The sequence below is a fragment of the Rutidosis leptorrhynchoides genome, chromosome 4 (assembly GCF_046630445.1).
Source record: "Rutidosis leptorrhynchoides isolate AG116_Rl617_1_P2 chromosome 4, CSIRO_AGI_Rlap_v1, whole genome shotgun sequence".
Lineage (NCBI taxonomy): Eukaryota > Viridiplantae > Streptophyta > Magnoliopsida > Asterales > Asteraceae > Rutidosis > Rutidosis leptorrhynchoides.
Genome location: NC_092336.1, coordinates 609,410,192 through 609,426,532, shown reverse-complemented (window position 1 = coordinate 609,426,532; position 16,341 = coordinate 609,410,192). Strand labels below are relative to the sequence as shown.

The 16,341-nt window shown below is 33.0% G+C and overlaps 2 protein-coding genes across 3 annotated transcripts; one reads left to right on the top strand and one right to left on the bottom strand.

The window, feature by feature from the left end:
- Positions 1–7,518: 7,518 nt before the first annotated feature.
- LOC139904028 (uncharacterized) lies at positions 7,519–11,185 on the top strand. Of its 2 annotated transcripts, none has more exons than XM_071885962.1 (3): positions 7,519–7,615; positions 8,689–9,629; positions 9,891–11,185. In XM_071885962.1, exons 2-3 carry the CDS (start codon positions 8,706–8,708, stop codon positions 10,893–10,895), a joined length of 1,929 nt encoding a protein of 642 aa, XP_071742063.1. In that variant the 5' UTR covers positions 7,519–7,615; positions 8,689–8,705; the 3' UTR covers positions 10,896–11,185. The 2 variants fall into 2 exon arrangements, with proteins under 2 accessions (XP_071742063.1, XP_071742064.1); XM_071885963.1 differs by having other exon boundaries at positions 7,543–7,615; positions 8,681–9,629.
- Positions 11,186–11,736: 551 nt separating this feature from the next.
- On the bottom strand, positions 11,737–14,646 carry LOC139904027 (protein SUPPRESSOR OF GENE SILENCING 3-like). Its single transcript, XM_071885961.1, has 6 exons — positions 14,548–14,646; positions 13,241–14,161; positions 12,847–13,141; positions 12,516–12,763; positions 12,277–12,389; positions 11,737–12,133 (listed from the first exon to the last, which is right to left on the bottom strand). Exons 2-6 carry the CDS (start codon positions 14,159–14,161, stop codon positions 11,956–11,958), a joined length of 1,755 nt encoding a protein of 584 aa, XP_071742062.1. The 5' UTR covers positions 14,548–14,646; the 3' UTR covers positions 11,737–11,955.
- Positions 14,647–16,341: the final 1,695 nt, after the last annotated feature.

The window sequence follows — 16,341 nt, the reverse complement described above, 5'->3', positions numbered from 1 at the left end:
ACTGTGATGACCTGAAAATTTTCGACCAAATTTAAACTTAATCTCTATATGATTTCTACACGATAAACAAAGTCCGTAATGTTGAGTCTCAAAAAAAAAAAAAAAAAATTTAAACTGTTTCATATATTCAATTGACCTTCGACCATTTTCGACGATTCATGAACTTTATAATCTGAAATACATTAATAAAATACTATGTGATTTGGTTGTTATGGAAAATAACTTCAAATAACTAAAATTATTATTTTGAATACATAGAGTATATTAATGATTTCAAACATAAATTGTCAACGATAACAAAGTATTTAAATATTATACACTGAGTTCATTTGTTTCAATGTATGTATGTATGTATATATATATATATATATATATATATATATATATATATATATATATATATATATATATGAGTTCTATACATAATTATTGATTATATGTATATTGTAATATATGAAATTTGATACATATAATTTGTTATATTATTATTTTCATTATTATTATTATTATTATTATTATTATTATTATTATTATTATTATTATTATTATTATTATTATTATTATTATTATTATTATTATTATTATTATAATTATTATTAATATAGTCATTAACTATTAATGTTAGTTATAATTTATAAAAGAAGATATTTCGCTTAAATTTTGTTATATGTCCATATCTGCTTTATTTTTTTCCTGCTCGTGAACTAATGTCGACACACTTTCCTTTCTATTTAACTTTCTATTATCTATTCCTACCTATCTTTATCTAACTGCATCTATCTATATTATGGGTATATACATATACATATCCATTACACACAAGAGAACCCATTTCCCTTATTATGTTTCTCTTTCTCCCTTCTTTTGGAACAACCGAACACCATCATCATGAGTAAACATACAACTACTACAGCTTCGGTTCCTTGATCCACAAACACCATCGTGTTACCACCATCATCACCTTTAAGAGCTATACTTTTATTTTCGTCTCTGCCCCTTTTAAAACTTAAACCGCCACAACCCATATCATCACACAACCGATTTCACTTGCTTGCTTTCTAGTCCCGTTCGATCAACCACAAGAACAATTATAACCACCATCACTCAAACCCAGGTAAACTATTATGTATGTTCCTGTCTTCCTCGACCTCTAGTTCATTTTAGCTGCAGCTCAACTCTCTTGTTTGAACATCACTCACTCCGGTATAAACTCGCATCCAACACTGATTGTCTTATGTTTCATATGCTACTACTGCTATTATACTATCGTAAATTACTACTGCTATACGAGCCTAAAACCCACCACCACCTTGCACCACCCATTTAACCACCCTCTCTTCATCTCTCTCTCCCTCCCTCTCTATTTTTTTTCTGTTTTAAAACCACCTCTCTTTTCTTTCTTCTCTCCGAATTACAACCGAAACAACTATCCTTATAAACTGCAATTATTCTTGCTGCTACTGTTTTGTTCGTAACCAGTTAACAAACCACAATATTTGACTAAACCTACAATGGCCTGCATGCTTTCTTTCTCCTATTTCGAACAATATCATTTAAAACCGCCGTTGTTGCAGCCAACTCCAACTCGGTTTGAATACTAACCACTTTTTATAAACAATTCGATCCACTAGAAACTCAAAACCAGTTTTGTTTCGCTGCAGTCCATCGAAACACATGTGGTTGGATGCTACTATATTTTTTTTCTTTCCCTTTCTTATAGCCAACATAATGGGTCACGGTTTGAATTATGATAATTAAAGTGAAGATTTCGGAATAAAGACAGCTTACCTTTTTGTTTCCTTTTATGATGGCCGACCCATTTTAACAACTTGCTTATTGGAATCCAAAGCATGGCGTAATTTAATTATGCAATTGGAACATGTGAACTAGTGGCACATATAAGATAAAAGGGAAATGTCGGTTGGTACCCACCCACTTCTAGCTCCATGTGGGGGCCTTTTTTTTTTCATTTCTAAAATTCTTAAAGTTAATCAAGATATAACTTAAATAACAAGTACTCCGTATTATATCAATTTACAACCAAAAACTGCTACTACCTTGTATTACGGCTGCTGCAGCGATACTTTGTTTCTATTTACTGATTACAACAGTGATTAATAATGATCACGATTGTTTGATGATAATTCTGATGAAGGTCATGAATGATTAGGATAAAATGTGATGACGATATGTTGATGATAATAATGAGGTTATGGTGAATAGGAAAATTAAGATGATGATTAATTATTGATGCCGTGATCTAATTTTTCTGTCGAGTATATTTTTTTTTAAAACGAGATGAGAAGGTATCCAATATACCAGACGCGCCATTTAAATCAATCTAAACTATTGGGCCGTGGACTGTTTTAACTATTGGGCTTGGACTAGTTTTTGTTGTTGGACTACCTTGTTTCAAATTATATTTGGGCCGTGAACCAGTCTTTCTGTTTGTCTGACGGGTTAAAACGAGATCCATGAATGATAAAAGGTGATGGACTGTAAATTCATTGAGGTACATAAGATGATGAAGAGATAATTAGATGATGATACAAGTTAGGATGAAGATGATGGTGCATGATGATGAGTAAGATTGTGATATTTCATGATGATGATGATGATGATGATACATGTTTAAGATGATGATGATGATGATGATGTTCGATAGTATGATGATGATATTGGGTTGATATTATTGATTGGGAAATAGAATTATGATAATAAAAAGTTAACAGAATAAAAGGTATGAGTTAAAACAGAATATAAGTATCGGAGCAGTGGTTTGGGCGAGTTTCGGGTTAGCGGGACGTCGCGGGTTTAAACCCGGACTTGGGCATTTTTTTTAAAGAGCTACTTCATTGAGGTAGTTTACTTATTACTCATTATTATTATTATTACTATTGTTATTATTATTTTTATTATTATTGTTATTATCATTAACATTAAAATTAATATTGAAATTATAACTATCATTATTATTATCATTATTACTATCATAATTATTATTTTCATTAACATGATTTTTATATATAATTTTATTTACATTATTTTATTATCACTATTATTATCATTAGTATTATTATTATTACAGTATTACTATTTTTACTACAAACATAATATCATTATTATATAAATATTATATATAACAAATTACTGATTTTTGATATAATACCAACTACAAATATATTTATATATTGTAATATAACTATATATATGAATATTTATTATTTACAAAATAACTATATATAAAATATAACTGAAGATATAAAATATAAATAAAGTATATATATTTATATAACTACAACACTTAATATATAAATATTATGTAGGAGGAATTATGTGATTATATGTGTTAATATATATACTTGATATAGGTTCGTGAATCCGAGGCCAACCCTACACTTGTTCAATGTCGTCATATGTATTTTTACTACAAAATACAATATAGTGAGTTCATTTGATTCCCTTTTACTCTTTACTTTTGGGACTGAGAATACATGCGCTGTTTTTACAACTGCTTTATTAAATGCTTTAGAAATATATTTTGAACTGCGAACACATGAAATGCTTTTATAAATGTTTGACGAGATAGACACAAGCAAAACATTCCTCGGATGAATTATTATGCAGACAGAAGTTCTGCGGATTATTATTGAATTATGTGGACATGATAATTGCCACCGTTGAATTATGTGGACATGATAATTGCCACCATTGAATTATGTGGACATGATAATTGCCACCAATTGATGTGAATGTTATGTATCGAGAGAATGATTTTATATACAGGTTATGTGTATGTTATTTTTGTGCACGAGATATGTGTACGGTTACTAAGATTTATGAAAGATGATTTCGTACACGAGAAAGGTGTACTGTATTTAAAAGATATCGCATGTACATTACAGGTGGGTATAGGATTCGGGCCCATTTGTACCATGCAGCATTTAAATCTTGTGGTCTATCAAAATGATGAATTTTATTGTTTTATGATAAACTTATGAACTCACCAACCTTTTGGTTGACACTTTAAAGCATGTTTATTCTCAGGTATGAAAGAAATCTTCCGTTGTGCATTTGCTCGTATTACATGGAGTCGTTCATGGCATATAGAGGTCAGAACCTCGCAATGGGACCAACTGTTGAAGACTTCGTCCAGATGGATTAGGACGGGGCATTACAATATGTGGACCAATTCATCCACCATGTAGACCATTTAGATATTTTATGGTTCTAATAGACGCATCTAGTAGATGGTCTCATGTTTGTCTATTATCAAGTAGAAATGTGGCATTTGCAAAATTTCTTGCTCAAATTATTAAATTGAGAGCACATTTCCCTGATTATACTATTAAAAGGGTGAGACTAGATAATGCCGGTGAGTTTACATCTCAAGCATTTAATAACTTTTGCATGTCTATTGGGATTATTGTTGAACATCCCGTTGCCCATGTGCATACACAAAATGGTTTAGCTGAATCATTAATTAAACGATTGCAGCTAATAGCTAGACCATTGATAATGAGAACAAAACTCTCAGTATCTGTATGGGGCCATGCAATTTTGCATGCTGCATCATTTATTCGCATTAGACCAAGTGCAAGTCATACATATTCTCCCTTGCAACTTGCTTTCTGCCATCAACCAAATATTTCCCACCTTAGAACATTTGGTTGTTCGATTTATGTCCCTATCGCACCGCCACAACGCACTAAAATGGGTCCTCAAAGAAGGATGGGAATATATGTTGGATATGAAACATCTTCAATAATAAGATATATTGAACCCATGACGGGTGATATTTTTACAGCACGTTTTGCTGATTGTCACTTTAATGAAACATTATTTCCCTAGACTAGGGGAGAAATGAAAAATAAAGAAAATGATATTTCATGGTGTGAACCACAATTAATGTATCTTGATCCTCGCACGAAAGAATGCGAGACTGAAGTTCATAAAATAATGCATATGCAAGAACTTGCGAATAAATTGCCCGATGCATTTACAGATACAAAAAGGGTGACTAAATCATATATACCAGCAGCAAATGCTCCAGCTCGAATTGAAATTCCAAAATCTGACAATAAAGTCACTCTTGAGTCTTTGCCACGCCAGAAACGTGGGAGACCAATTGGTTCCAAAGATAAAAATCATCAAAAAAGAAAATCAGCTGATCATGAGGTAAAAGAAAGTGTTCAAGAAGAACCACAAATCAATACTCCTTCTGCAGAGGAGATTGATGATGTAAATACGGAAATTGCAATCAATTATGCACACTCAAAAATAATATGGAACCGAAATGAAATGAAAAATCTTGATGAGAAATTTTCATATAATGTTGCATATGACATCATGAATGATGATGATGATCAAGAACCAAAATCTGTCATTGAATGTCAAAATAGACATGACTGGGATCAATGGAAAGGAGCAATACGAACTGAATTTGAATCGCTCAATAAAAGAAAAGTTTTCGGATATATTGTTCTCACACCTAAAGATGCGAAACCTATGGGGTATGGATGGATTTTTGTACGAAAAAGAAATGAGAAAAATGAAGTTACAAGATATAAAGCCAGACTTGTAGCTCAAGGTTTTTCTCAAAGACCAGAAATTGATTATGAGGAAACTTATTCTCCTGTTATGGATGCAATTACTTTTAGATATTTAATCAGCCTGGCAGTTTCTAAAAATTTTGAAATGCATCTCATGGATGTTGTTACTGTTTATCTATATGGATCACTTGATAGTGACATATATATGAAGATACCCGGAGGATTTAAGGTATCAGAAGCATCCAATGAAAAATCCAAAGAAATGTATTCAATTAAATTACAAAGATCTTTATATGGGTTGAAACAATCGGGTCGCATGTGGTATAAACGATTAAGTGATTACTTGATAAGCAAAGGGTATACAAATAATCTTATTTGCCCATGTGTTTTCATTAAGAAAACAACATCCGGATATGTGATCATAGCTGTTTATGTCGATGATCTTAACATCATAGGTACAAATAAAGAGATCCATGAAGCCATTCAACTTCTAAAGAAAGAATTTGAAATGAAAGATCTCCGAAAAACCAAGTATTGCCTTGGTTTACAAATTGAGCATATGCCTAATGGTTTACTTGTACATCAATCAACATATACTGAAAAGATTTCGAAACGTTTTAATATGGATAAGGCAAAACAATTAAGTACTCCTATGGTTGTTAGATCACTCAATGTTGAAACTGACCCGTTTCATCCATGTGAAGATCATGAAGATATTCTTGGACCAGCAGTACCATATCTTAGCGCAATTACGAGACGTGCCATTTCTTTTGCATTTAATTTGTTGTCAAGGTTCAGCTCAGCTCCTACCAAAAGACACTGGAATGAGATCAAACACATATTTCGATACCTTCGAGGAACTATTGATTTAGGATTATTTTATTCTAACAATTCAAAATAAGATTTAGTTGGTTATGCAGATGCAGGATATTTATCTGATCCACATAAAGCTAAATCTCAAACTGAATATGTATTTCTAAATGGAGGTACCGCAATATCATGGCGTTCTCAAAAACAAACACTTGTTGCAATATCATCAAATTATACCGAAGTGATTGCATTACATGAAGCTACTCGGGAATGTTTTTGGTTGAGATCAATGACACAACTCATTACTGATTCTTGTGGACTAGAACGCGATGAAAGTCCAACAATTATCTATGAAGATAATGCAGCTTGCATAGCACATATGAAAGAAGGGTATATCAAAAGTGACCGAACAAAACACATACCTCCTAGATTCTTCTCATACACTCAAAATCTCATTAAGGACAACCAGATTGAAATGAGATATGTTCAATCCAGCAAAAACTCTGCTGATCTTTTCACCAAATCACTCCCAACTACTATTTTCAGAACACATGTTCACAATATTGGCATGAGGCATTTTCAAAAGATGTAACAGATCAGTGATGTCTACTTGAGGGAGAGTCAACTCTATGCTGCACTCTTTTTCCCTTATCTAAAGTTTTTTTTCCACTGGGTTTTCTTTAGCAAGGTTTTTAACGAGACAGTACTAGTTGATATCTAATGAAAATAAATTGTCATCCAAGTGAGAGTGTTATGATATTAAAGTCAAAAAGGTTGATGACAATTTCATATGAATCCAAATGAGCATGATAAATGTACAATAAATTATAGTATTATAAATATCCATGAGATGTAAACATTCGATACACTTCTTACTGATTATATTTTCATATACTCACTTCTTTCAACTTTAATATCTATTAGTAGTCTGTAGTCCAGAATCAAACCTAAAAGGTAGTCATAAACTCCTAAATCTTAACGGGTATACATATATGTCATTATTTATTTATAAGTAATTACAAAAGGTGCCAAAATGTAAAATACAAGAAGCAGAGGGACAAAAGAAATAGATGAGTTGAACAAACAAAAGCGCCAGATTCATATAAAATGTGAACTCTCCCCAAATCCGGCTGCCCTTTTCTACAATTATTTTGACATTTTTTATTTTTATTTTGTAAATAATAAATTATAAAAAATTCAAGTATGATGCGTTAATGGCGATCACGTTTAAAAGATTACGGAGTAATTAACAGGTACGACTTCTATGATCTTTTACATTCTCCGTTATTGTTCTTCAAATTGATCATATTCTTCAATTTCGTTACGTAATTTTGAGGTAATTTGAGATTAAATTATGCATCTGCATTTACGTGTAAGTATGTTTTATTGTTGATTTAAATGCTAAATTGTTTTAGTAGGTACACGATAGTAATTTGAGATTTCGAAATGATTTTTTTTTTTTTTTTTTTTTTTTTTTTTTTTTTTTGAATTAATGTATTTTGTGTTTTAGTTTTTGAGTGATTGATTACTGGTTGAATATGTTAGATATGGGAAGATCTGTGTATTTTGAAAGTGATTAATGTGTATATTGTCACAATTGGCTGTTGATTTAAGATATTTTGGTGCAAGCATATTCTATGATGATGACAATGATCCAGGATAATATTTTATTACAGTTGTTTTGACTTTAATTTATAAATATATTGTTACTCTGAGTAATCGTATAATCAGAATTTTACTAAGCTAAGTAAAGTGGTTTAAGTTATTGTTCGTGTTATGAATAGCATCTATCACTTGTGGCAAGAGCAAATTGCACAAAATGTGTTCCACTTTACAGAATTGCTGTTCTGGTTACGAAAACTTATAACTTTTTAGTGGTAAGAAGCATTTTTTGCTCACACACAAAATAAAATGACTTTTCGAAAAATTTATACCTTGAAGAAAGTTGAGTACCTTTTGTGCAATTTGCTCTCATGCCAAACACATATATGCTAATCATCTTCTGGTATCAAGACGTTTACCAAATTTGAATCCATTAATGATCTGGACGATAATAGAAAGTATTTCCTATTGTGTGTGTGTAGACTGGCATACATTGCATCTGAACACATCCTGTTATCTGGTATCACAACTATATTTGTATAACATAGTTGACAACATCAAAGCTTCCAATGTAGTTTTTTTTGCTGATTCATTATATTTCAAGTTTGTTTGTTAAAATATGGCCTATCTACTATAATAACTTGTAATAGGTAATTATGCGAGTATAATTGTTGGTGAGGAATAATGACTATTCCATGTGTGTTCTAATGATACAGTTTTTCAGGATAACTATTACCGATCATGGAACCTCCTGTAGCTGCAGAAGTAGAAACCAAATCTGAGAAAACTGGTGAAAAGGAACGTGCTAAAAGTTATGACTGCGGACTTTGCGATACTGAAGTTGTCTACAAAATAGCACAAGAACTCCTCCCTGGATTAGCGTCAGCATGCGTTGACAACACGACAGGTGGCCTTTTCACAAGTGCTGGTTCAATAGCTGTTGATATGAGAAATGAGATGGCTGATTATTTAACACAAAGAAGTGAGACATACGTGGCTGAATTTTTACTATCAGAAAATGCGTCTGGATTAGAATTATCTGAACACCCATATGATATAATCATTAATCTTATTGATGATTTTTCTGCCTCTAAAACAAATATGTTTAGTCGGGTTTCTGAATGGGTTTTAAGTGACAGAAGAGAGGATAGGATTGAAGATTTTGTACAAGAAATGGAAATTCACGGTTTTTGGTTATTAGCTCGAAGAGAATGTATTGCTACAATATTACTTAAGAATGTTGACTACAAGAATGCATTTCATTGTAATATGGTATGTAGTTCTGAGGAAGAAATTGTGAAGCATAGAGCAGAATGCAAGTTTAGATCTATGGATTGTACAAATGAGGGGTGTACAACTAGGTATTGTGCGGCTCAAAAAGAACATCATGAAGCCATTTGTCCTTTTATGGTACTCCCGTGTGAGCAAAAATGCCCGGATTTTGTTTTGAGGCGTGAGATGGATAGGCATTGTGTAACTATCTGTCCAATGAAGCTTGTAAATTGTGCATTTTATACGGTGGGATGCAAATCAAGCATACCTAGATGCAATGTTCAACAACACAATGTTGATGAGCTCTCTTCTCACTTGCTTTATATCATAAGAAAAGCTCACAAGGAAGCTAATGATGATGATCTCAAACGTAGAGTGGAACAACTCCAAAGTGTGAGTTTTTATTCTTTTTTTCATTAATAACAGGGGGTGGGAAGATGAGCGGGTTGTGTTTACAGGTCAAAACAGTTTTATTTAAAACAGGCTGGACTAGGTTGGGTTGCCTTGCTAGAACAATTTTATGTCTATGTTTATATATCTTTATAAATTGTGCATTTTACAAGGTGGGATGCAAATCCACTTGTTAGAAGTTTATGGTCAATTAAATATGGATTAGAATCATCAAATTTTTTTATTTTATTTTTTTGGTGACAGCTATCAAATATTGAAAAGTTGGCTAGAGCACGGGATGCACGAGCATTGACATATTTGATCAAAGATGCTGAATCGAAACTTGGACCGCTCGATGTCAAATCCAAGCCACCCACTGATGAATCTGCTGACTCACCTAGCCATGAGGAGATCAATAAAAACGAGTTACCACCCACAAAAACAGAGCCAGTAGAAAAAGATGGCTCTGACGTACCCAAAAAGAACGAAGAGCTCATAGGATCACAGCCCAACAATGAAATAAGGTCGTCAACTGAAAAACCTTCCATAACTGAAGAGGACACTAAGTTACCCACCAAAGAAGTGGGCCCAGAATCACCAAATCCTGTGGAATCTACAATCACGAAAGAAAGTTATGCTGACCCGCCAGTCCAAATAGAGGAAAGTAAAGATAAGGGGAAGTCATCATCACCAGCTAAAAAAGAACAAGATGTAAATAGTGGTTTATTAAAAAAGGATGATGATTTAAGAACTTTACAAGACGACAATAAAGGATTAGAAGCCAGAGATAAAGAGCAAACAGGGTCACCAATAAAAAGAGCGATTGAGGAAAAGTCCGAGAGAGAAGAAGAAGAGAAAGATATGTCTACAAATGCTGTGAGTGAGGAGTCCATAAAATCACTCTTAAAAGAATCAATCAGTGAGGCATTAAGTGGTGATCCAAAAGAATCCAAGAAGTCGTTTGAAGAAGTAAGCAAACAATTATCAAGTAGTGATGAAGAAGAAACCGAGAAATCACCTAAAAAAGAGACACTCAAACAGTCATTAAAAGATGATGATGATGAAAAAGAGTTATCAAAGTTAACTAACGAAGAAATAGTCAAAGATTCATTGAGCCAAATGCAAACACCATCGTTGAGCCAAATGCAAACACCACGAGATTCACTGAGCCAAATGCAAACACCACTAGAGCCATCTAGCTTAATGCAAACGCCGCACGACTCATCAAGTGATGATGACGTATCGATGAAATCACCATCATCGAGATAAATCGTATCAAGTGAGCGAGTTACATTTTGAATACCACATTCTCTTATATAAAGATTCTTTTTGTTATTTATTATTAGATTGTGTCCTCTTGGTAATATGAAGCAAGTAATGAATGTGTAGAAGTACCACTAGAATTTTTTATAGTCAGAAAAACATCATCTATATATCGTTTTAAATTTCGGTTCTGATAAACGGGCCGTAGTAGATGAACATATATAATTGGGACAAGATGACAAATCCGGAGCAGGGAAGCATGAGTCGTCTTTGTCTTTGGCGTTGGTCAAGGAAAGTCATTGTTTTTTCTTCAACCTAATAATAATCCCATACGTTAAGTTTAAGACCTTCCAAAATATAGTATGTTCGCAAATAATCAATCTTTATATCCTCCTTCAGGTGATAAAAGAGATTCACAATTGCTGAGATAAGATTGTTTTCTTTAGTTATATACATTATCAAGAGAACATCCACTCATTTGTAGCCTGTAGGTAGGTCTCCTAAACCCAATTTAAGCATTCCAAAAATTTGACATGTTATTATTACTCAACCCACCTAATTTTCTAACAATATATCGAGATGTAACACAATCATAACAAAATATGAAAATCACACTGTTATAACTATAAAAACATTAGGCAAAGGAAAGATAAATAAGCATTACCAGTTCCTCAGCAAGCAATAATTCATTGAAGTTACCTGCACACAGCTCAGTGCCACCGTGACACATTGACACCACCATCAAGAAGATGCAAACCCAAAAACAAAACACCATTAAATTAAGCGAAGCATCACATTCAAATTTATGATTGCAATATATAGCAACAAAATATCATGTCATGCCCTAGATACCAGCCGCAACTCAAGTGTTTTCATGTCTAAACTGTGATTGCAGATTAAACCTTAAGGTATGTAAAGTTTCTTTTTTAAGTAAATCTATATATCTATATCTATGTAAATCTATATATCTATATTTATATCTATATACAATATAAAAGAAGTCTTATGGTAATTAGATAATGTCATTGATTAACTCTCTTCATTCTCTACTTCATCAGTCTTACATTTATGATTTGGGGGTGTACTTATCCATCAATTGATACAAATCGGCATTATATCCCTCCTGCAACGCAACCTCTTCCATCCAATACCTCTTCTTCAATTCAGCCACCTTATCTTCATGTATTTTTGCCAGCTTCTCCCGTTCTTCCTCAAATTCTTTCAGTTCCTCAAGTTTCTCCTCCCTGCATATACAAATCAACAATCCTCAGACCTCAATTACATTTTTCTAAACTGTGATTCCAACTCTGAAATGTGATTGTATGTACCAGCTTTTAGTTTCTATTGTATGTATCAAATTTCTAATTATCTACTATATATACTGTACCTCTCATTAGGATTGACCGATTTCTGCAGCTTATCAAATTGGCTTTCTTTTCCAATCCGGTCATCTTGGATTACCTTCAGCTCGTTTTTTATGAACAATTCTTGGTAATCCATCTAAAATATAAAAACACGCCATGAAAAATGATATTTATACAAACACATTAATTTATAGAATTGCAAGTATCACACCAACACCATAGCAATAATTTATATATATATATATATATATTTTTTAAATACCTGTTCCGTATTTTGCTCATGATACCGTTGAGTTCTCTCCCTTACAATAAGTGTTTGTTGTTCATTTTTCCTTAGCTTCTGAGACACAATGTCTAATGACTCTTCGGCTGCTTTTCTGCGCATTTGTTCTTTTTTGACTTCGTTTTGTAAATAATGTAATTGTTGGTTATCTTCATTCATTTGTTTAAACTGATTAACAACCTTTTCTTGGTAAGAGACTAATTCAAACTTCAACTTATTATCTTTTCCTAAACAAACATAAAACAAGTCAACGCTCATTTCAAAAGATTAAGAACCTAATCATGATGAAAACTGAAATAATGTTTCAAACCTTGAGAATGCTGATTAAATATTTCAATATCTCTTTTGTTTGCCATGTAGCCATACAATTGTCGTTTACCACCAGGTAAGAACAGAATAGGGCGATTATCCCACGCATCTCGGCCTACACCTTCCCGTTTAAAATGCTTGCTTAGACATTTAGCTTCTGTGTAGCCTATAGCTGACGACTCGAATATCAGCACACCTATACCCTTGTGGCCTTTTGGCACATACGAATGACTGGCTCTCACTGCATCATCAGATCCAAAGTAATCTAAAAGTTCCAGGTTTCCCATTCCAAGCCACTGAAAGTAAAAATTTATTAAACTATATTAACTTAACGGTGTAATGATAATCAAACGAAACAAATATTAACAATACAAATTTACAATTGATATGTGTACCTTATCATTGTCATCTTGTTCGAGCTGTGTATTCCTAATGATAACCGTTGGTGGCCACACTATTTCCATATCTTTTACAGCATCATTTAATCCCTTCCACTGACCAAAAAATTCACCAGCCGGTATAACCGAAGCTCCCCTTATTCGCAACTCTTCTTCCAGAATTTCAGCAAGTTCTCTATGAATTTTTACCCGTTTGGAACCTTTTGTTTTAGCATGTGTCACGAGGGATTGTAGGCCGTCATACCATTCAGTAGCACCTGGACCATTCTGACAAGCCGAACAATGCCACTGCCTCATTGGTTCATTGATCTGGTCTAATTTCAACGTATCTAAAGTCCCAAAAAGGTTAGAATACCACTTATTCTTCTTTCTCTCCTCATGGCTTTTCGGTTCTTCATCATAATCATCTTCATCTTCATCCTCATACTCATCACTATGAAATTCATCATCCGATTCTTCAAGTTCCTTGATGTCATTATCATCTTCTTCCGGTTGAGGAACCGGCACGTTAGCCCTCCGCCCTGCATTAGCCGGCCTCGAATTCCAGTTCCACCCACTCTGCAGTGGTGGAGTAATCGTATTCGAGGTGGCAATGTAATTACTAGCGCCACCTCTACCACCAGTCCGTAGTCCCTGAGCATTGTTTTGAGCCCTAACTTGCCCTTTTCCACGGCCACTAGATCTCTGACTTTCAGGTTGAACCCGCACATTTGCTCCAGGAGCCTGATACTGTTTTGAAGCAGCACTGTTTCCAGATTTATTTTTATTTTTCTTAAAAAAAACCTCCCAATCATCATCCCGACTGGAATCGAGATTCACATTATGAACCGCCTGGTACAACTTATCAACGTTCACGTTTGAACTGCTTGCTATAGCTTTACCCTTGTTAGACTGACCACCTCCTCTTTTAGAACTCATCTGCAAACAGAATTACAAACAATGTAAATGAAAGATTGGAACATAATATACATAGTACATAAGTTCACTATACATGCAATTTAATCTATCTTATACATAATGAAACTAAATAACGTTAACTGGTTTAACTTATTTAGGATGATCAACGGAATTGCTTAAACTAGAGGTGGAAGCATGAGATCAGAGTTTATATGCAATTAAACTTGAAACCCTAATTCGAGTTTTGTACGCAAGCATTACTCAAAATGGATATAAAAAAAACAAAAACTGTTGGAGAAAATAATAAAGCAGAATCAGTTCAACCTAAGTTCATTTTCAATGCACAAGTAGAAATTAAATTAAAATAGAGCATATATAATTCAGATTTTATGAAATGAAGTTCGTACCGTTGAAATCGGAAATTGGGAGCAAGGGGATGATAGTGATAGTACTACCGGAGTACCGGGAAGAAAAAGAGAGGGTGCTAAAAAAGGAGAGTATTTATTTATTATAAACATAAACATAAATGAATAAATAAATACTAGTTTAATACTCGCGAATTCGCGGGATTTTGAAAGGCATATTGCATTATCATTATAATAAAGTTAGTGTTATTAATTCATTAAAAATAATGGGTAATCAAATGCATTCAAAGAATAAAGATTTACTTTATAGGGATTTAATAAAGGATAAAAGCATATTCATTGATTATTTTCCTTACAATACAAAGTTAAACCATGTTTCAGGGTATGCAATCGTTTATTCTCTCAAAAATTTGCAAGTGCTAATAAATGGATCTGCAAGTGCTAATAAATGGATATGCTAATCAATGAGTGAGCCTTGATTCCATAGGCCAGTGTAAGTTGCTAACATAAGCCCATTTACCTAAGAATATACAAGCATATGAATATCATTTTCTTATCATCCATCATTATTTAACAAACATATACAAAAGCATTCAATGCATTAATGATGACTGACGATGTGGGCAGTTTTAACATACGGAGATGTCCTTGACACAGCAACCTGTATCATAAGGGCAAAAAAATCAATATTTGGCTACAAGAACTAAAAAATTTGTAATCCGAAATTATCATTTTGAAAGAAACCTGAATGCTAGAAGGCCCTTGTCAATAAAACTGACAAACTTTTTTTCACGTAATTTGCTGCACAGTATCATGAACCTAATAAAAGCAACATAAAACATCACAAGACTACAAGTGGAAAATGTAGTGTCAATGAATACTAACAAAACAAGAAGGAAACATTTGCTACTTCTCGTTCGGTTAAACATGGCATACAGATGAAGATCAGACTAAGAACTTCAAGTTTTAATAACATTTAACACCATCAAAGTAGGAAATATTTTTGAACCGATTAATAGGAATAAACTAAAACGCCCATGAATGAGTAAGTTTCTAAGGTTGTCCATAAAGACATAGAGCATGAGTCGGAGTTCATGTTCAATATAACCTAATACACCACTAAGATAAAACTAAAACGTCCATGATCAAGTTCTTGATAATGTCAACCCAAATTAAAATTGTGATTTTTAAACATATTAGATAATGTTAGTTTGTTATTTGTTATTGTTATTAAAAAAGAAATTCAAAGTAAGACCTATAGACATCTTGAAAATAAAGAAAAGGTACGGGTATCAACATTGTCAGATGAGGTAACATTCATAATAGGATTTCAACTTGTGAATACCGTAAACACAAGTTTTATTCACAAGAAAATAACTTTAAAAAAAAAACACACATTTTAGAAGATAATAAGGGAGTGTTTACTTGTGCATATCATTGGACTTAAATTGATCATCTGTAAATAATCGTGTTTAGTCGTCAATCTCATTGAAAATGAAAGATGTAGGCTGGATGGAAGTTAAGTTTTATATACTAAACAAACAGGCTACATTTTTATTACTATACTATTACGGAGTATTAACAATGATCAAAGTAAAGTATGCAAAACAACGGGATATTGGCAAAAATTAAATAACTAACAATTGGAAGTACCTCTTGTGGGCCAATATAGCAAATCACTCTCTAGTACCAGTTATAGTGGGAAGCATACACATTAGTTCCATAGCAAATCACTTTTCAATCCTATAACTCCGGACTGAAAGCCAAATATTCGACATGGCTTTCGGGTTCACTCAAACATCATTTGATTGTAAAAGAAACATACCTTGCCATGGT